General features: G+C 39.8%; 1 protein-coding gene across 5 annotated transcripts in view; it reads left to right on the top strand.

Moving 5' to 3' along the window:
- Window positions 1-21,029, top strand: part of COL15A1 (collagen type XV alpha 1 chain) — a 202,593-nt gene that overhangs the window by 113,864 nt on the left and 67,700 nt on the right. For 4 of the 5 annotated variants that reach the window (XM_078377611.1, XM_020806775.3, XM_078377610.1 and 1 more), the window contains 7 exons: window positions 760-822; window positions 6,335-6,412; window positions 7,372-7,440; window positions 8,168-8,302; window positions 10,377-10,439; window positions 17,372-17,407; window positions 18,908-19,033. In XM_078377611.1, coding sequence (XP_078233737.1) covers window positions 760-822; window positions 6,335-6,412; window positions 7,372-7,440; window positions 8,168-8,302; window positions 10,377-10,439; window positions 17,372-17,407; window positions 18,908-19,033 — 570 coding nt within the window. The remainder of the gene's footprint in view (window positions 1-759; window positions 823-6,334; window positions 6,413-7,371; window positions 7,441-8,167; window positions 8,303-10,376; window positions 10,440-17,371; window positions 17,408-18,907; window positions 19,034-21,029) is intronic. The other variant, XM_073003912.2, reaches the window with a different exon arrangement.

Genomic DNA, 21,029 nt, shown 5'->3' with positions numbered 1-21,029 from the left:
TAGCATCAGATTTACAGGATTTTCTGCCACTCTGTTTAGGTTTCTAAATTTCATGGAATATGACTCTAAAAAACAAAGCACGCATGTAGCTGTGCACTAGACATATAGAATGCAGTTCCACATCCCCACACTAACTCATGCATGCCCCCAAAATAACTGTATGTGTCTATGCTTGTCCAGGCTGGAGATTGGCAGGAAGGAGAGTACAAGTGATCCCCGTCTCCATGATGCTTTGAGCAACCAGGTCTATGTGAGAAATATCTTTGGTATTTCCTTCAGACTTGACCCCTGGTATTTCTCTGACTCTGCTTCCTGATTTGCCTTCTCTTTGGTTCGAATTATTGGCTGGTTCTCCAGTCCTGCCTCCTGTTTCGCCCCTTGATCCTGACAAAGGATTTTCTAGAATTCTAAACTATAAAGCATACCTCTGACTATTATCACCATTTGGCTTCTGAAATGTCAGCAGGCATTGCCAACACACTTTGAGGACTGAAGGGCTTGAAGGCTGAACTGCTTCTACCTTGGTTTTGGAATATTATTGTATTTTATAGAAGTTGTATTATAGCCACCTGACAGTTTTTCACTGCATGTGTCTTAAGGAGAGACAGAAGAGCTGTAGTCAAATATCTGAAAAACAGTTATGCAATAGATGGAACACACTTACTTTCTATTGTTCTAGAATCTATCAGTGAAAATTACAGGGAAAGAGATTTGAGCTAAACATTAATAATGGAAGTATTGTCATACCTTCTGTTTCAGGGTAAACCAGGATTGCCGGGTTCCCCAGGATTAAAAGGAGAACCTGGCCCTAAAGGAGAAAAGGTGAGTACCATTTTGATACAAAAGAAAAGAAACACCTTTGTGTCAAAAGTGGTTTAAAACTTGACAGGATTTTTATATATAAAGCATTTCTGTGTTCTGTATAAAGAGTGACAATGCCAAATATATATAAAAATGCTGAGGGCACACATGCTTGGAAGCCTTATTTGAGATTATGTGGACACACTTAAAAATTTAGTGACATAGTAAAGGCAGAAGTAAGTGTGTACCACTGGCAACGTGCTAAAGGGCCTTGGAATTTCACATAACTGAGACTTTTACCATGGTTACCAAATACTCAAAATGGACTTATGATCAAGCCCTTGGTGGGAGGAATCTGAGAGTAAAGGGAAGCATAACATGTGAAGAGGAATGTCAGGCCCTTCCTTCCTGCACTACAGATCACTATAAGTAAAGGTAAAGGTTCCCCTTGACATTTAGTCCAGTCGTGTCCGACTCTAGGGGGCAGTGCTTATCCCCGTTTCCAAGCCATAGAGCCAGCATTTGTCTGAAGACAGTTTCTGTAGTCATGTGGCCAGCACGACTAGGCACGGAACGCTGTTACCTTCCCACCAAGGTGGTACCCATTTATCTACTTGCATTTTTACATGCTTTCGAACTACTAGGTTGGCAGGAGCTGGGACAAGCGACGGGAACTCACTCCGTTGCATGGATTTGATCTTACGACTGCTGGTCTTCCGACCTCGCAGCACAGAGGCTTTTGCAGTTTAACCCAAAGCGCCTCCACATCCTGCAGTGCCACCACGTCACTATGATCACTATGCTGAAGTATAAAACAGTGACTGGGGATTTTATCTCCCATAGGGTTACTATCTCTATATATGACCTATTACCAGGATGTGCTAATCTGTCCATTTCACTTTCTCTCATATTCATTTAAAAAAAAAATTAGACAAATTCTTTCTGTCACATATAGGAGGAAAATTTGTACAATTTGGTAAATTCTTTTCAAAAATGACAGAACTCAGTAGGGTACAGCTATTTTCCAGAGGAACTGGATTTAATGAAATATGCGTGTTGCCAAGATAAGGAACTTATTTAGAAAAGAAAAAGAAGTGGCAGTTTTTCCCATCTGCTTTTCTTGCCCCTAACAAACATTTCATCATGCTGAATTTTTATTCCACATTTTGCTTGAAAGAAAATTGTGCTAATTAAAGATATACTGTCTATGCTGATTGCTGTCATTTCTGGGCAGAATTCAAGTGCTGATTATTACTTTTAAAATCTTATCTGGTGTGCTGGATCGGGATACCTAAAGAATGATCTTCCACACAGTCTTGTCCATCCACTAAGGCAGGGGTGGGCAATTGATTTCTATAAGGGGACCACATGAAAAATCTGAACTGTGTTCGGGGGCCGAACCAACTTTACTTAAAAATAAAATGAAACAGTGAGGTTATGATTGTTTTTATTTTAAACTTGTTAATCTTCACAAATACTAAAGAGGTTTTTGCAGTATGTTAAAGATAAGAAACAGAACAACTTTAGACAAAAAGCTATACATCGTTTTGATGTTTAAAACTGTCCGTGGGCCGGACAGGAGTGGCTCACGGGCCGTATGTGGCCCTCAGGCCACATTTTGCCCAGATCTGCACTAAGGGAAATGGAAGATACTGCATTTCTTACCATCATCACGAATATGGTTTGTGGGAATGTGAGAAAGCCCATCAGATTGTGGAACTTCCTTCAACAAGAAAATGTGTCTAGTCATTTCTGTATTGGTCTTCCACTGTTGCCTAAAGACAGGGGGAAACATTAGTATATCTTTGATAGGATATAGATACATTTCATTCCTTGAGGCAGTACAGTGTGTTTCTGTGTTTTTGTTTTTGTGTTTTTTTTAGTTTTTCACTGTTATTTTTTTAAGTAAAGCTTGAAGTACTAATTTATGTCATTTACTAAATAGAGCATATGATCTTGCATTGGAGCATTTTGTTGAGCAAGTCATCTTGGAAAGATAGATTAGAAAAATTTCCATCTGGATAAAATTATATATACTGTATACTATATAGATGAGAAAGGGGGTTGGGAGAGGCAGAGTTGAACAGAAAGAAAGAGAAATTTTAAAAATGTCCAGAAAGAAGGAGGTGGGAAAAGAGAAGTAGGCAAGTGAAGTAGTCAGGAAAAAGGTTACCTGATGGATCTTTAATCAGAATCCAATCATACTTAAAAGGCATAGTCTCTCTGATCTTCCTCAGAGCTTTCTACCTTCTCTGCTCTTTCTAATATATAGGATAAGGGGCATTGCTGCTTTTGCACTGTCAATCTATTAAGCCTGAACATTGTGGCTTAGCTTAGAAGAATACTGCTTTAACTATTTTTAAGTTGATACGAAACACCATGTGCTGTGATTGCTACAGCACAAGTTGGTTCCAGTGCTGTGACAAACATTAAACGCACCTGTGAATTCACTGTTTTTACTCTGTGTGAATTTGCCACGGAGTTCCTATAGCAACTTATTGTATAACTGCTTTTATCTCATGTACTGCAATGGCAGTAAAGGGAACTCTAGGCGAGAGCAACCATGTCATTCTAGAATTCTTGATTTCAAAGGAAACGAAAGCAGAGTGTAGCCACACACTTCTGCTGGATTTTTAAAAAGCCAATTTTAACAATCTCAGAACAAGGATATGTTCCCATGGCAAGAGATCCTAACAAGAAAAAGAGTCCAAGAAGGATGAGAGCTTCTAAAAAAAGAAATTCTAAAGGCACAACTACAAACAATTCCAACAAGAAAAAGGGGTGGGAGATGGCAAAAAAAGGCCAGTGTGGCTTCACAAAAAAACTTAGGGAGGACTTAAAAACCAAAAAGGACATATACAGGAAGTGGAAAGGAGGCCAGACCACTAAGGATGAATACAGACCAATACATAGCAAGGAAATGCAGGGATAGCATTAGGAGGGGCTGAGAATGAGCTGAGGTTAGCTAGAGACACTAAAAGCAATAAAAAGCATTCTCCAGTTATGTGAGTAGCAAAAGATAAACAAAAGACATAGTGGCACAGTTCCGTAATGGAGATAGAAAAATGAGGACAAAGAAAAGGCAGAGGTGCTCAATTCCTATTTTAGTTCCATCTTTTACCATAAGACAGACTATGAACTTCCAAACAAATTGGAAGTGCAAGTGGGGGAGATAGGATTGCAGCTGGAGATTGAGAAACAAATAGTCAAGGAATACCTTACCACCTTCAAATCTCCAGAGCAAGATAAACTGCATCCAAGAATACTGAAGGAACTGGCTGAAGAATTCTCAGAACTGCTAGCCATTATTTTCTTGAAATCATGGGAAATGGGTAAGGTGCCAGAAGATTGGAGGAGGACTAATTTTGTCCCAATCTTCAAAAAAGGCAAAAATGAGGAAACTGGGAACTACAGGCCAGTCAGCCTGACATCAATCCCAGGCAAAATTCTGGAACAGATCATAAAGTGCTCATTGTGCAAGCACCTAGAAAACAATGCAGCCATAACGAGAAACCAACATGGATTTGTCAAGAACAAATCCTGCCAAACTAATTTGATCTCCTTTTTTGATCAGGTCACCTCTCTGATAGACAGAGTGAATGCTATAGATATAGTATATCTTGACTTCAGCAAAGCTCTTAACAAAGTGCCCCATGATCTCCTGATCAGCAAGCTAACTAGGTGTGGGCTGGATAGATCAAGTGCCAGGTGGATACACAGTTGGCTATAGAATCGTACTCAGAGGGTGATGATTAATGGGTCCTTCTCTAACTGGGAGGAGTTAACTAGTGGGGTATCCAAAGGCTCAGTCATGGGCCCAGTGGTCGTCAATATTTTTATTAATAATTTGGATGAGGGAGTGCAGAGAATGCTTGTCAAATTTTCAGATGATACAAAATTGGTTGGAATAGCTAATACCCTAGAAGACAGAAACAAAATTCAAAATGACCTTGATAGGATGGAGCACAGAGCGAAAAGCAACAGAATGAAATTCAACAGGTATAAGTGCAAAGTCCTGCACCTCAGAAAAAGAAGCCTATTGCACAGTTATAAGACTGGGGATAGCTGGCTCAGCAAAGCTATGAGAAGGATCTTGGAATTGTCATCGATCACAAGCTAAATATGAGCCAACAGTGTGATGTGGCTACAAAAAAGGCAAATGCTATTTTAGGCTGCATTTATAGAAGTATAGTTTCCAAATCCTGCAAGGTGCTAATGCCCCTCTATTCAGCACTGGTTAGGCCTCACCTTGAGTATTGTGTCCAGTTCTGAACACCACACTTCAAGAAGGATGCTAACAAATTGGAACAAGTTCAGAGGAAGGTGACAAGGATGATCAGGGGGCTGGAAACTAAGGCTTATGAGGAAAGGCTGAAAAAATTGGGCATGTTTAGCCTCGAGAAAAGACGACTGAGGGTGATATGATAGCACTTTTCAAATATTTGAAAGTCTGTCATACAGAGGAGGGGCAGGATCTGTTCTTGATCATCCCCGAGTGCAGAACACACAACAGTGGGCTCAAGTCAAAAGAAGCCAGATTTCAGTTGAATATCAGGAAAAACTTCCTAACTGTTAGAGCAGTATGACAGTGGAACTAGTTACCTCAAGATTTGGTGAGTGCTCCAGCACTGGAGGCATTCAAGAAAAACTTAGATAATCACCTGGCAGATATGCTTTGATTGTATTCCTGCATTGAGTAGGGGGTTGAACTTGATGGCCTTGTAGGCCCCTTCCAAATTCACTTTTCTATGATTATATTCATATTTACAGATGAATTTTCGTGGATATACAGTCATGGCCACAAATATTGGCACCCTTGCAATTCTGTCAGAAAATGCAGCCCTTCTCCCAGAAAATTGTTGCAGTTGCAAATGTTTTGGTACTCACATGTTCATTTCTTTGGTTTCAGATTTGACTTTTCTTCTCTGTTTTTTTGTGTTGCTCCAATGCAAATCAAAGAAATGAACATTTGAGTACCAAAACATTTGCAACTACAACAATTTTCTGAGAGAAGGCTTGCATTTTCTGACAGAATTGCAAGGGTGCCAATATTTGTGGCCATGACTGTATTTGTAAGCCTGTATCTTTCTAGTTACTTTTCTTTTCTTTTATGACTCTCTCTATGCACATGTGTATATTTAAAAGCTATTATTATATATATCTTTACACACATACATATGTACAGAGCAGCTATGCCCAAGCAGGACTCCTGTGCCCGCTTGGCCAGGGCAACAGATGGCTGGTAGGATGTTTGCTACCTCAGCACAATCATCAAGCTGTGCCTCAGACACTTTAGCTGGTCCAGACAGTTGACATTAGAGCTTGAACTCTCCTCCCCCACAATGGGGGAGAGGGATTCCTTGTATAATACAATTATCCCCTCCCTCAAGCCTCTGTAGTGCTACATAGAGTATGCCCAAGAGGGCAATGCTGAGATAGGTCATCTACCTTCTAATTCATCTAGTCAGCTAATTCGTTTGGTAGCTAAACATATATTATAGTCCTCACAGCACCTTATTTCTCTCTGTTCTAGGGAGATACTGGTGTTGGATTGCCAGGACCGCCTGGACTTCCAGGGCCTCCAGGACTGCCTGCTCCATCAAGGGGATTTGTGAGTTTCAGTTCTTCAGCTTCTTTGCCTGCTTGTCCTTTGAAGGAGTACGTGTGTCAGGGAAGACATGAGGAGAGAAAGAAGGAAGAAAGGTGCATCAGAGATAAAGGGATAGATATAAAAGAAAGAGACAAGCAAGAAGATGGGGAAAGAGGGGAAAAAGATGGGCTTGAGGAAGGCCTGCATGTGAAGATGAATGGAAATGCCTTAGTAACTGATTGGCATGGATGAGAAAACGATACATGAAAGAACAAGAGCAAGAATGAAAGAAAGAGCAATTCGCTTATGGGTCTTTGATTGCTTGGTGGCTATATGGTAGGTGCAGGAAGAGAAGAGTGTGCCTCAAAATAAACTTGCTAAAACATTGACTTCAGTCGTCTGCTAGTATATAAAGTTGTCTGGAGAACAGCCAAGAGCATACACAACAAGCAGAAGACTTGGATTGAGGTCAATATGATGGCTGCAGATTTATTTATTTTTGCTTTTTCTCTGTTCCATTCACATATACACCAGAGTTTTGGAGTGATTTGATTTTGACATCAAAAGGGAAATGTGAACCCCTTTTCTTCCTGACGTTTGTTGTTCTAGTCTCTGTCACTTTGATAGTGTAGACAATTCAGCATTCCTTCCCCTGCCATATCTCTGCTCTGTTATGGTGAGACTAAATTCCAAGTAAATTTCCCAAGGAATTTGCGCAAAATGTAGATTTTGAAGGAAGGAAAAAAAGATTTCAGTAAAGCCAGGTAAGTGTCTTCCAAGATAAGATAGGGGCTCCATATCTTCAGGTTGCAGACCAATTTCACCAGTCACAAAATCTGAGGCTATTTTCCAAGTTCTAGCTTGAGCAAAATATTTGAAGAATTTCATGGGATGCTTATTAAATGAGCTTTGATCAGACGACTGGAATTCTTGGATGACAATATTCACTAGCAATGTTCTAAAATTAATGTTTATTTCAGAAGCTAATGGAAATACAAGGATCTGGCTCTGGATCTGGTGACTTTGACAGAGACATAGAACTTCCCAGGGTAAGCAGCTTTCTGTGGACTGTTGCTGATAGTTTCTCCAGCAACACACACAAAATGCTATGAGTGTCTGCAACAACAGCAGTCTGAGAACTATAAGGTCCTACTGTGAAAGGTTATAAAACGAAAGGAAGGAAGACAGTAATTTCAAAAGTACATCTGCAGCTTCATGTGAGAATAGAGACACATCTGCAGGAAATGAAGCAGTGTCATACAGCTTCTGCCTGTGACACTATCTGCTTCAACATCAAAATTTGTCTGAGATTTGAACTGCTTGCTCAAGAGTCCATCCACTGAGCAGCCAGGTGCCTCAACTATTTTTCCGTGGATGAGACTAACTGGTATCACAGATGAATGAAAGAGCTAATTCATTGCTCTCTGGTAGAGCAAGATCAGTTTGTACAGCTCTGCTAACCTGTAAAAAGTCCTGAGAATCTGCACATTCTTCTTTAAGGATCTAAGCTTTATACCATGTAAAGGGGCTTTGGTGAAAATCATTCTACATCGATTTTATATTCATAATGACTGATTATTCTTCCAAAAACACCCAAGTACGTTTCTACTTAACTCTGTTTGGAAGTACTCAGATACTGTAAAAATCTTCACATACATTATCGCCTGATGTAGACCATTTTTATTGTCCATATTGTTGTGGGTGGGTAGGTGGGTTTCAAGCTGAGAGGAGGTGGCTTCTCAAAACCTTTTATAACCTTATATTTTATTTGTTTAGGGTGCACCAGGACCCCCAGGTCCTCCAGGTTCACCAGGTCTTCCAGGATTGCCTGCACCAGATTCAAATGCAGGGGCCCCTGGGATGCCAGGACAAAATGGGAAGGGTGGCAGAGCTGGAGATCCAGGCCCTCGTGTAAGTATGAATGAATTAATAGGCTTGAGGTCTTTCATTTCATAGACTAACAGTGCCACCCAAGATCAAATTCTGTCTAGAAGCACAGCAAAACCTAATTTACTTTTTCTCTACTTGTTAAGAGGAAGAACATGCCAGGAGACCTTGCCAATGCAAGGGTAGATCCAGGTGTGCAGTTTCTGGGATCAGGCTTGATAGCTTCTCCTCATCTTACCGTTGATTGATAGCTTCTTGATAGCTTCTCATCTTACCGTTGATTACCATTGATCATCTTATCTCTGAATGCACCCTATTTCATTCCTTGCCAGGCTTGCGGTTTCTGGGCCAAATCCTATGTCTACTTCTTGTTATTAAAAGTTTTGCTAGTGGTTTAGTCAGTGTCAAAGCTCTTGTGAGCCAAGGAAGGCCCACAGAATGTCAGGAGGGAAACAAATGCTGAAACAATGTATCAGCACAATGTGGTGTTGTTGTTTTTTTCTTTTTCTTTTTAAGGATTGGACTATTTGACCTGCAAAAGAAAAGTGCCTTTTGCCTTTGTTTTGTTTTTGTTTTTGTTTTAGCAACTGCTTTGTATCATTGGCTTTTATAGCGATAGTTCATATTGCTACCTTCAAAACTTGCTTTTTGTCCCACAGGAAAAATTGTCTGTAAAATGCAGTTATTGCAAGCAAAAATTTTATTATTGGAATACAGTTGGCTAATTGAGGAGGGACAATTCATTCCGTTTTGAATGAAGAAGTACAGACATCCACAGAGAAGAATGTGTTCACCAGAGTTCATCCATTTCTCATTAACTGGCTCTTAAAGTTTCAATAATTTACCTGAAACATTTGTAAGAGAAAGAATAGAAAACATTTTTATTTACAATTGTTTGAAATTTCAGACTTGTATATACTGCTTTTTTTACTGCACACATACTGACAACGAACCAAACAGATCAAAAGCAACAAACAGCTGATGCCAACAGAGAAAAGAGAGGGAAACAACAACAGTCAACAGAGAAGCAGGGCCTTTTTTTAATTCAAAGGCTGGAAGGAATTACAGTGGTGCCTCACTTAACGAGCACTTCGTTTAATGATGAATTCACTTAGCGATGACTTTTTCGGAGCATTTTTGCACTCCGTTTAACGATGGTCCCTATGGGCGATTTTTGCTTAGTGATGTTGGGACCATGCTTCGCATAAGGACGGCAATTGGTTCCTATTGGAACAGATTATCTGGTTTTCAATGCATTTCAATGGGAAACCATGTTTCGCTTAGCGATGTTTCACTTAGTGACAATTTTTTTGGAACCAATTAAAATTGTTAAGCGAGGCACCACTGTATTGGTTAGTGCTGGATAGGCAATCACCCCAGTCCAGAAAAGTCCCTCTCAGCCACACAAACTACAGACAATATGCAAGGTTGCAAATAAAATTCCAATATAGATAATTCCAGATCGTGTATGATCAACTTGTTCTACATAAATGCAACTAGAATGTTTGAGTAGGGCTTTGATTGCAGGAACATACTGTACATTATTTAAATATGTTATCAAATATAGTATTGTGCACATGATCATTCTAGTTACCAGTGTGGAGATAACTTTTATGTACAAAGGCATGTGTTTCAAATGAATCAGAGGTCTAAACCATACATTACGACATTGTATGTGCAAATTACCACATAAAATATTGTGTGGACAACAGACTGGCAACAAGTAGATAATAGATCCATTCCTCTGTCAGCACTCTCTGCCCCTCCACTTAGTATCCTTTCGCTTCCCAATGTATTTCTCTAACTATGATCCAAGCTTGGGGCAGAGATTGTGCGAGGGAATGAACTGCAGAGGGAAAAGAGGAGATGGATGGATTCAGCACCTCCTCCTATCTGCCACTGTTTTGCAGCTGTTTACCATATCCTGTGTCTGAAGCTGCCACAGCTGGTTCTGTCCAGAATAGATGCATGTGGATACCAAGAATATGTAATCCTTCTAGTGGGAGTCCTTCAGAGAACAGATGCCTGTGCAAATTAAAACTAGCCTCTGATGAGCAATTTGAAATGATGCACTTCTAAAATCTGCTGTCATTTTCAGGGTCCACCTGGTCGACCTGGCCAAAATGGATTGAATGGCACTGCAGGAACAAAAGGAGAAAAAGTAAGTTTGAAACTCAAGTTAATTCTAGAGATACATGCAACATTCTCTCTCCCTTTATTTTCCTCAGATTTGGGGGTTTCAAATGAAGCATTCTTCCAGATGAGGCAGTTGTCCTGTCCTCTCCCACAACCTTTACTGTCAGTTGGTGCCAAAATAATGTGTTTACTGAGATTTGCATCCATGCTGCTGTCTGAAAGAGGTATAGTGCTAATGTGAGAGCCAGTAGGCTTTTCTTGGTGAGCTTCCACCTGCATGGAATGCTGCCCTGTTCTCATCAGGCCCAAGCCAATGTCAATGAACATTCAATATTAAAAGATAATTGAGAATTGAGATCTTCCAGCTGGGAAACAGCAGCCTTCCTATTTGCATCCTCTTACCATGGACATCGACTGCAAATGAGAAGTGTCATAGCGCTATGCTCTGGAGCAAAGGGATCAAAAAAAGATTGACCAAGTGTTTTTGCGGAGTTAAAAAAAATCTCAAGATGCATGGGGGGGAAATGGTACAAATAGGCTTAGAGATAAGAAGAACATCACCTGGATGTTGAGGAAAATGCTTGGTAGGAATACACATGGTCTGCTTGGAAGAGCCCTAAATTCACCAATGAAATCATCCCTTGATCTTACTGCAGAGGGAAAAATACTCAAGCACAATAAGTATCTATGCATTTTCCTCTCCGTGGCTAATTGCAGCTGCAAGGTCGTGCTCTCTATACCTGTGCAAGGACAACATGTTGACCCTTCTTGCTTTCTCCATATCACAGTCCCAAGCTGGATTGTCTCTGCAAAGAGAACTCATCACAAAACTCTCACTTCCTTTCTGACTTGAATCTTCCCTCCGATTCCACACCCAACGGTGCAAAACCAACGCAAAACCCTACAGCTAATAGCAGACACAGTTTTATTTAACCAAGTACATAATTCTTGTGTAAAGCATTTTCACCTATATACAACAGTAAGAATGGGGCTGTCATTCACCAACTTTGGTGAATGACAGCCCCATGGTCTGTATATATAATGAATGATTAAAATATAGATGCTGTTCTTCATGGGCACATAATTCTCCAAATATAAATAGTACTCTATGACTCTGTTTATAGTCCTCACAGGAGGCCTTTGAACTAATGATTTAAAGAACTCAGAGTAAATATATATGTTTCGTATTTCTTATTTTGATGTGCCATATTATGTGTGAGATAATTCTTTATGCATAGACATATTAAAATCTGAAAATTGTGAGATATAGTTTAAGAAGCAAACACATTTTTTAATTGAAGGTAAGCACTGGTATATGTCCTGTGCTTGATCAGAGATTAAGAATTTGCCGACTATGTGCTGTAATGGCTAAAATCTTGTTCAAGTTGATGTAACATTAAGTTATGCCTGGGGTTGTGTGCTGGCCCTCACATCCAGGCAGCCAGCATTGCACCATTAATCACATGGTTCATGTCAACACTCTTGTGGATGAGCTTCATGGATATTACTTCCACTTTCCGTCAATTTTTTCTAACGTTTCCACAGTTTCACTTTACACATGTGCAGTTGCACAACAGGATTTCAGCCAAACAATAGCTGATGGGTTTCGTGGTGGCGCTGTGGGCTAAACCACAGAAGCCTGTGCTGCAGGGTCAGAAGACCAAGCAGTCGTAAGATCGAATCCACGCGACGGAGTGAGCACCCGTCGCTTGTCCCAGCTACCGCCAACCTAGCAGTTCGAAAGCATGCAAATGCAAGTAGATAAATAGGGACCACCTCAGTGGGAAGGTAACAGCGTTCTGTGTCTAAGTCGCACTGGCCATGTGACCACGGAAGATTGTCCTTGGACAAACGCTGGCTCTTTGGCTTGGAAACAGGGATGAGCACCGCCCCCTAGAGTCGAACATGACTGGACTAAAAATTGTCAAGGAGAACCTTTACCTTTTACTATTCTTGTCTTATTTTCAGTTCTTCTTTATTTAGCATAACTATAGGGTTTGTTTCAACAGATTTGAAACAATAGTGTAGATTATATCGAAGGCTTGTCATCGAGTGCCTGTAAACAGCTCTCAAGTAGTATTGAGATCTCAAAATTGCTTTGATGTGAACTGCAGTGGTATAGTGATACATTTGGAAATCCATGTGCTGATCATAATAGTTGCTTTAGCCAGCTTCTACCATGGTGGTCTAAACGTTCAGGCAACTGGATCAATCCATATTAACAAATGAGGAGCAAATCTTTTATAAAGTTAGTGGCTCTTCATTGCCCATTCGAAACCAAACCATCCTTAAATACTTTGCAACACAACAGCGGTAGCTTACTCCTGGAAAAATCCACTTCTCTCCCAGCTACTGTGAGAATTGAAGCTAAACTCAGAAAACACCAGGTGTGTATGTAAAAGATGGTGTCATACATCCTGCTAAACAGAAAATCTTGGGGCTTCAATCCCACAAGTCCTGGCTCTGCTATATAATATACCATTGCCAAGTTATTTGACCATTGTAAAGACACTGCAGAATTACCCACAGCTATCTGCCAGAGTTCTTCTTCTTGTAAGTCACGTCAGGTCAGGGAATCTGACACTTGCACATCCTCCTAAGAGCCCTAAAGAACTTCATAGAACTCTAGGAAAAAATCAGAAGCATCTTTTTATAGTGGTGGCGCTGTGGGCTAAACCGCAGAAGCCTGTACTGCAGGATGAGAAGATCCGGCAGTCGTAAGATCGAATCCACGCAACGGAATGAGCACCCGTCGCTTGTCCCAGCTCCCGCCAACCTAGCGGTTCGAAAGCATGCAAATGCGAGTAGATAATTAGGGACCACCTCGGTGGGAAGGTAAACAGCGTTTCGTGTCTAAATCACACTGGCCATGTGACCACGGAAAGATTGTCTTCGGACAAAACGCTGGCTCTATGGCTTGAAGAGCGGGATGAGCGCCGCCCCCTAGAGTCGGACATGACTGGACAAAAATTGTCAAGGGGAACCTTTACCTTTACCTTTATCTTTTTATAACAGCTGGAATTGATCCTATTAAGGATTAATTCCAAAATGAAATCAAACAACCTTTTCCAATCATAACAAAATTCATCTGGGTATCACAGTATAAGCCATTTCATTGCTGCAATGATTCAATGCAATATAGCTTGACTAAATCTACAAGTTTTATTTATCCACATTATTTCTGTGTTTCATACATACAAAAATTCTTCAAAGTTGTTGAAAACATCCAAAGTCTCCAGCTATGGAAAAACTTTAGGCACAGATAGTTTAAAATATAAGAAAATTAAACTTAAACTGCAGGCAAATATGTAAGTCAGAATTCAATTCAAAATACAGGAAATATCTAAAATAATGTTTTAATTACATTCTAAAAATGCAGGAGCTTATAGCCTAAAAAAGGCACCATCCAAAAGCAGAGAATACATCTATAGAATACATCATTTAAAAGTAAAAAAGTTTATCTTTAACCTTTATGCTTATTATAAGGACACACACAGAAAATTATTTTAAATGCTCACCCAGTCAAGCCAGTTTGATTCTATGGAAGAAAATCCATGTTGCCCTCATCTGCTGCTGCTGTGGTTGCTCTGCATGATGCACTTTTAATGTCTAATGGCCAGTATCAGTGTTGTTGGTATCCAGTGTGTCTGACTTAGTGGCATGTGAAGTTGGAAGTATGTGTTACTTGCCTCCGTATATTTATATTTCTCTCAAATATTTACATTTCCCTTCAACTGTAAACAACTGGCTTTGCCAGTGCAGTAATTTATGGGGGCTTGATATATGGTCAAAAAATTGTAATTAAAATTACTGTAGCTTTTACTGGGATGGCAAAATACGATTCCTATAAATCAGAATCTGGCAGGCTGCTACCATGACAATAAGCATCTTTATTTTGGCGAACACGGTGTTGCATTTGCTAGGCCAGTGGGTTATCCTTGGACTAAATTACTGAAGGAGTAAAATGGGAGTACAACAAATTGCTGGATCAGCAAACACCACCTGCTGGTTGTATTAACACATTGCAACATTTTACTTAATATAAACCAATTTAGTCTATCTGCTATTCAGGACACCAGGAATTGTTCCCTCTGTTATTTACTTTCATGTTAGACTGTCGGCTATGAAAGAGATTCTTTTGCAAGGCTGTGTTGTTGTATAGTGACCTTGCTTCCAGGCTTGGCTGGAGCACTGGCTAATTGTTTTGCAGTGACTTCTAATGAACTGGTACTGAAACATGATTTTTAAAATACAATGTACATATTTAGAGGTGTTTTTTCTACACCTTTCTTAATTATTTTAACACTCTATACTGGGATGGCAGAATGTTCACAATCTTGACAAATATGCCTCCTTACAATAAAGACCAACACCCAGATAATTGACTCCTGTAGAAACATCGGGGCTGAACACTTTCTGCATGGACAACCATATTCTAAAAAATCCTATATGACTTTTATCAGGTCCAACATTGTCAAGACAGTTAGAGAGAAATATCTAGCCTTCCTCTGTGCATTTTCACTTTCTCCACATGAGCGGCAACAAGTCTGAGAAGGAAAGGCACCTGCTCATGTGTAGGCTCCACATTTGAGAAAGAATTCATATCTTCCAGGGTTTTGGTCCCAGATGTGCAGGCACTTCGGACATTGCTGTGCATATAAGTGAAAATTAGACAATTCAGCTTTTTAAAAGTTCAGATACTTTGATACCGCTTCTCAATGATCCAGCAGGCCCACCTCTGCTTCCGTCGTCTCTCCAGTTCACACCACGTCCACCAAATCCGTTTTTCCCTTCTTGTACTCCAAATTCAGTCAAGAGCCATTGAATAGTAAAACTATTGATCAGTTAGTCTTCATGTTAAATGGGTCATTCCAGGCCCAAACTCCCACTTAACACATCCAATTGTAAATCTAAATTCAGCCAGGGGCAGTTTTAATTTATAATCCACCATTCCACCAAGTCACAGCAAGGCTGCTGGGGGGGGGGTTCCCCATTTTTGTATGTCGACACCCAGAATTCTCCCCAAGTGCCTCTGTTATACACTCTCTTTAAGAATTCAAATCTTCTTTAACCTCTAGTATTATGGGTTTATATATCCATCGAGGGAGGACAGGAGGATGAGAAAGTGATCTCCATCCATATCTTTTAACTTTCGTTTCTATTTAAAGTGTGAGGAAGTTAAAACTTAGTCAATGTTACAGGGATACAATAACAAAACCACTTAGAAAATAAAGTTCTCTATTTGATTTCAAAGAGAGATTGGGTAACAACTAATTTGTTTCTTAATTGCCCCAATTTAGCTGGCTTTCATTCTTTTGTTGTTGTTCTCTTTATTGCTCTTCAGCTGCTTTGTTTATCTCTTCTCTGCTTTTAAGTCAGCAGCTTCAGTTTGAGCTGTGGCGCTGTGGGCTAAACCGCAGAAGCCTGTGCTGCAGGGTCAGAAGACCAGCAGTCGTAAGATCAAATCCACGTGACGGAGTGAGCTCCCGTCACTTTGTCCCAGCTCCTTGCCAACCTAGCAGTTTGAAAGCATGTAAATGCAAGTAGATAAATAGGTACCACTTTGGTGGGAAGGTAAAACGGCGCTCCCTAGTCACTGTCTTCAGACAAGCACTGGCTCTACGGCTTGAAAAACGGGATGAGCACCGCCCCCTAGAGTCAGACACAACTGAACTAAAAATGTCAAGGGGAACCTTTACCTTTACCTGCTCATGAGAAATAAAAGGCCAGTTACTCACAGTTCATGTACCCAAGCAAGAATCTTCTTCACACTTCCCATCTTGGCAAAGTTAGGCAGCTAGTTCACCAGAAATGCCGTCTCCCGGGCCAGATGCTTTGAGAAAGGAAGCTCTCATGAAGACAGATTGCTGTCTGAATTCGGAGTTTTTTCAGCTGTCCTTCACTGCAAGCCCACTCTCCTGTAGAACATGCCCCCTTCCACTGCTTGGGGGTCTGCTGACCCAGGGTTTACACAGGGATCCCCAGAGCCCTGGGAATTCCCTCTGCTCTTGCTGCCATCGCTCCGCCTCCTCAGGGATCTGGGTATTGACATCTATATGTTACCATCCATATCACGGTCATACTGCCTGCTGATATCAATTGGTCTAGGAAGCCTGAGGTAAGCCTTGTTGCAGTTGTACTTGTATTTGGCTTGTGGGCTTTTGAATCTGTTTTTGGTGTTGCTTTTGTTAATTGTTTCTTGGGTGGTATTCGTTTGATTCTTTTTTGTATTTGTATACTTACTGTTTTTAGCTTTAAATATGGTATTTTAAAGATGTAAGCTGCCTTGGGTCCTTTTTAAGGAGAAAGGTGGGGGTGAAAATATTTTAAATGCATAAATAATAAATAACTATGGTCATGTTCATTGAATTCTTGTCTGATTCATCTCTTGCGAACCAAAGTCTTTTGGCTGTGTATAATAATGCCATTATGTCTAAACTAGCTAATTACATGAAGAAGACCACAGCATTAATATAATTCAACTGAAAAACCTTGGAAACCAGTTGGTTTTGAATTGTTGTGGTACAGTATATTCATTTTAGAGACACTACTTGAATACATAAGATCGTTATGCTAGAAATTGTGAAGCACTGGTGTTGTGACATTTTTATATGAAATAAAATGTGACTTAAAGAATGAATAAATAAGTAGAAATCTCTAGTTGCCACTGCTCAGCCTTTCCAGTTCCTTGTTATGTTATATGCTGTCAAATCCAATTTATGGTGATCACAACTTGAAAACCCATTCAAGTTGTGTAAGATATTTTTTTACCAGTGCCACCCCACTGGTAAGTTTCTGTGATCAATCAGGGATATGAATCCAGGCATCCTGAATCCTAGTCTGACACTCTGTTCATTACCCTGTACGTCGCCATATTGCATAATCCTTGTGTTTGCATATTTCAGTTTACTGTCTTTGAATACTCCTTTGTTTACAACAGTTGTTTTTATCTTACAGGGTGACCAAGGTATTCGGGGTTCAGATGGAGCCAAGGTAATTAAACATAACACTTTTAAAATTCTATTAATCTAAAAATGAAAAGTTAGATATGGAGTTATAAAATTATTTATAGAATAAGAAGACTATCATATGCTTTTGAAATTTTATCTTTTGGAAAAGGGATTATTTAGGAAAGGGCTGATACCAAGTGAGAAGCACTACTTTCTGAAGAAAAAGACAACGCTGAAAAAGCAGCATAAGATGATGATAGAGAAGTAGCAGGAGCAGAAGAGTGGTAGGCAGTGTTATCGGGGCTTAAGCTTCTATGGGAACTATGCCATCTCTTCAGGAAGAGAGATTTCTGTCTAAATGCTAGCTGTTGTAATGACCTTGAAGGTCTTGAGATTATAGCTAGTTTATTTGAAGATTGTCTCCTCTCATATATACCTGCCTCAACCTAAGATTATTTTCACGAGCCCTCGACCAGACACTCCCACCAAGATAGCTGAGGCTGATTACTTTTGAGAAGAGAGCCTTCTCAATGATACCGTCTCCACTCCAGTGTGACATATTTTGCCCAGAGGAGCAGCAACATTTGTTTTTGCTTTCAAACATTTTGAACCTTATTCATGTATCATGTTGATGGTTCTTTGCCTTTCTCTTTATTATTTATTTGGGGGCTGCATTTTATAAAAAGGGGGAGAAGGCAAAATCCTGTAGGTGTAACTTGGTGGGATATAACTGAACTGGATGCTGGAAGCACTTCATTTGAATTAATTAAATGCATTAGGTTCCAAGGTTTGCTAGGCCTTCGGAAGCCTTGGGGTATGGGGTGTGGGGAGGAGCAGCCTTGAGGTACACGGTGTGGGGAGGATACCCAGTGACAATCATTCAGTAGCAATTTTTTACTCTTAACTGGTTCCTCACCTCATGTCCTGAGGCTCCCAAAGGCTTCCCTGAGACAAAAGGGAAGCCTTAGAACAGTGGTCCCCAACCTTGGGCCTCCAGATGTTCTTGGACTACAACTCCCAGAAGCCTTCACCACCACCTCTGCTGGCCAAGATTTCTGGGAGTTGAAGTCCAAGAACATCTGGAGGCCCAAGGTTGGGGACCACTGCCTTAGAACCTAAAAGGAAGGGGATAGGAAGCTTTTAATTACTTTAAATTAAATGCTTCCAGTGCCCCAACTGGATTATGTTGTTACAAAGTTACACAATAGGACTTTGCCCATTGAGTTACATGAAATAGATGACAAATTAATGAATTAGTGTGTGGGATGGCTGCTGTTGTTCAGTATGGTGGCAAATGTTTTCTATAGAATGCCGGGGTCTTTTCTTTAATATAGCTATTTCACATTTGTTTCTCTGAAAACGGGATAGATGAAAAGATAAGAGGGAAAGGTGTTAGACAAGGCAAAAGGAGGAGCAATGGAGTGGAGAGACTATGATTAGGTAGTACTGATAAAATTACTACACTTACTCTGCTACTTTTCCACTCTTTATCATCTCACTACTACACACCCTGCAATTAAAATAATTTGTTCATTTCTTTTAGGGTGACCCTGGAGATATTGGATTACCAGGCACGAAAGGGCAACCAGGAGCTGAAGGGGAGCCTGGGAAAGTGGGGCCGCCGGGGCCGCCAGGCCCCCCTGGCCCAGGATATGGATTTGGATTTGAGGTATTCTGTTTAAAATTGCTAAATAGCCCATATTTTTAGAGGGAATGCACACATTTTGGATTACATTTTAAATGTAGTTTTGCCTTAAACAAATGATTATTTTTAGTGCTAAATTATGCTGATGATGGTTGAATCACAGCCATTCTGAAATTCTTCTCTCCCCTTTCCTTGGTTTTTGGGGACCTTTCCTAAAAGTATATGTCTCATTGTATAATATATGGTTTAGTTGTGTTCCTGTGTTGATTATTTACATGCCTTAACTACTACTACTACTACTACTACTACTACTACTACTACTACTACTACTACTACTACTACTACTACTACTACTACTAATAATAATAATAATAATAATAATAATAATAATAATAATAATAATAATAATAATAATAATAATAATAATACTCCTCCTCCTCCTCCTCCTCCTCCTCCTCCTCCTCCTCCTCCTACTACTACTACTACTACTACTACTACTACTACTACTACTACTACTACTACTAATAATAATAATAATAATAATAATAATAATAATAATAATAATAATAATAATAATAATAATAATAATAATAAAGTGTGTCCTCAAGTAAATTCTGACTTGTGCCAGCTTTTTCCAGGGTTTTTTAGACAGAGATTTTCTAAAGTAGTTTACCATTTCCACCTTCTGTGGGCATTCTGAGACTGTGCAGCTTGCTCATGGCTACATAGCCTGGCTTTTTTTCTTGGGATGCAGAGTGGGGAACTGAAATCCCAGCCTCTGGCTCTGCAAGCTGTATTCCAACCAGGTACTAGAGCTACTGTGCCCTTAATCAAAAGCACTAAGCACTTTTTTCCAAAGGTACTTAGAATGATGTTTTCACATGCAAATTATCTGTGTTTGCAATCATGGTAGGTCTACACTGACAGATTACATGTTGTGGTTGTACTGGCTGTTGTTATTTATTATTTGTCAGACTATTCAATTAAAACATTGGTTTTGTTTTGAAATTTTGAAACGTTTCCAAGGAAGGATCTCTTCTGTGACATTAGAGACTTCCCATGTTCATTCAAGCAGCAAAACTTCAATGAATTGTAGCTATTAAAATCATGATCTTAATAAGACTACACGTACATCCGTAGCTCACACTGTAATTAGTTCTAGGTCACTTTTGTTGCTACCTTAGAGCTGTCAGTGGCGGGCTGGTGGCTCTAAAATCCAGATTTCTCTGTTCCCAAAAGAGACACACATGGAGTTTGTATGATGGAAGCTGTAATTTAGCTAAAGCTATAATAATTTGTATTCTTGAAGGCTTTCACAGCTGGGATCCGGTGGTTGTTGTAGGTTTTTCGGGCTGTCTGGCTATGTTCTTCAGGTTTTTCTTCCTAATAGTTCACCAGTCTCTGTGGCCGGCAACTATAATAATTTCTTTCTTTCTTTATTACTTAAATAATAAGCACTACTCTGGGTTTATTATTACAATAATAAACAAAATGAAATGAAATGAAAGTATATAAAAACAAATAACAACTAACCAATAGAACCAGACAGCACAAACTGTAGAACAACAAAATGGTGGACAAAAGGCGGTCAGCTAGAGTCGGTGTGGAAAGCCTCCCTGAAAAGCCATGATAATAACAACTTTTGAACTGCAGAGCTGGAAGAGACCCTATGGAAAGCTACTGTTCCATGTTATGAGTACTGGCCACTGACAGCATCTACACAAAATGATTGAGTTGGAATGAACAAATCCTGACAAGAAAGCAACATAAAAGCTGAAGGTAGCTGAAATTACATTTTGACAGAAATTTAGTGAACGCATTCTCGGATTGTACAGTATGGGAAGTGCATACAGCAGTATTTCTCACCATAACTGCTCACTTAAAGAAAGAAAAGCTGAGAAAAATAAGATTAATTCTTGAAATACATGAGCTGTAAATGAGGTAAAGTGTGTAGTCCACGGGTGTGTCAGCAGATGAAAAGCACTTGAGATATTTTTTAAAAAGTAGATTATAGTGAGTA

The sequence above is a fragment of the Pogona vitticeps genome, chromosome 6, assembly GCF_051106095.1.
Source record: "Pogona vitticeps strain Pit_001003342236 chromosome 6, PviZW2.1, whole genome shotgun sequence".
Taxonomy (NCBI): Eukaryota; Metazoa; Chordata; class Lepidosauria; order Squamata; family Agamidae; genus Pogona; species Pogona vitticeps.
The sequence above is the reverse complement of the archived record's forward strand: the minus strand, read 5'-3'. Positions and strand labels throughout refer to the sequence as shown.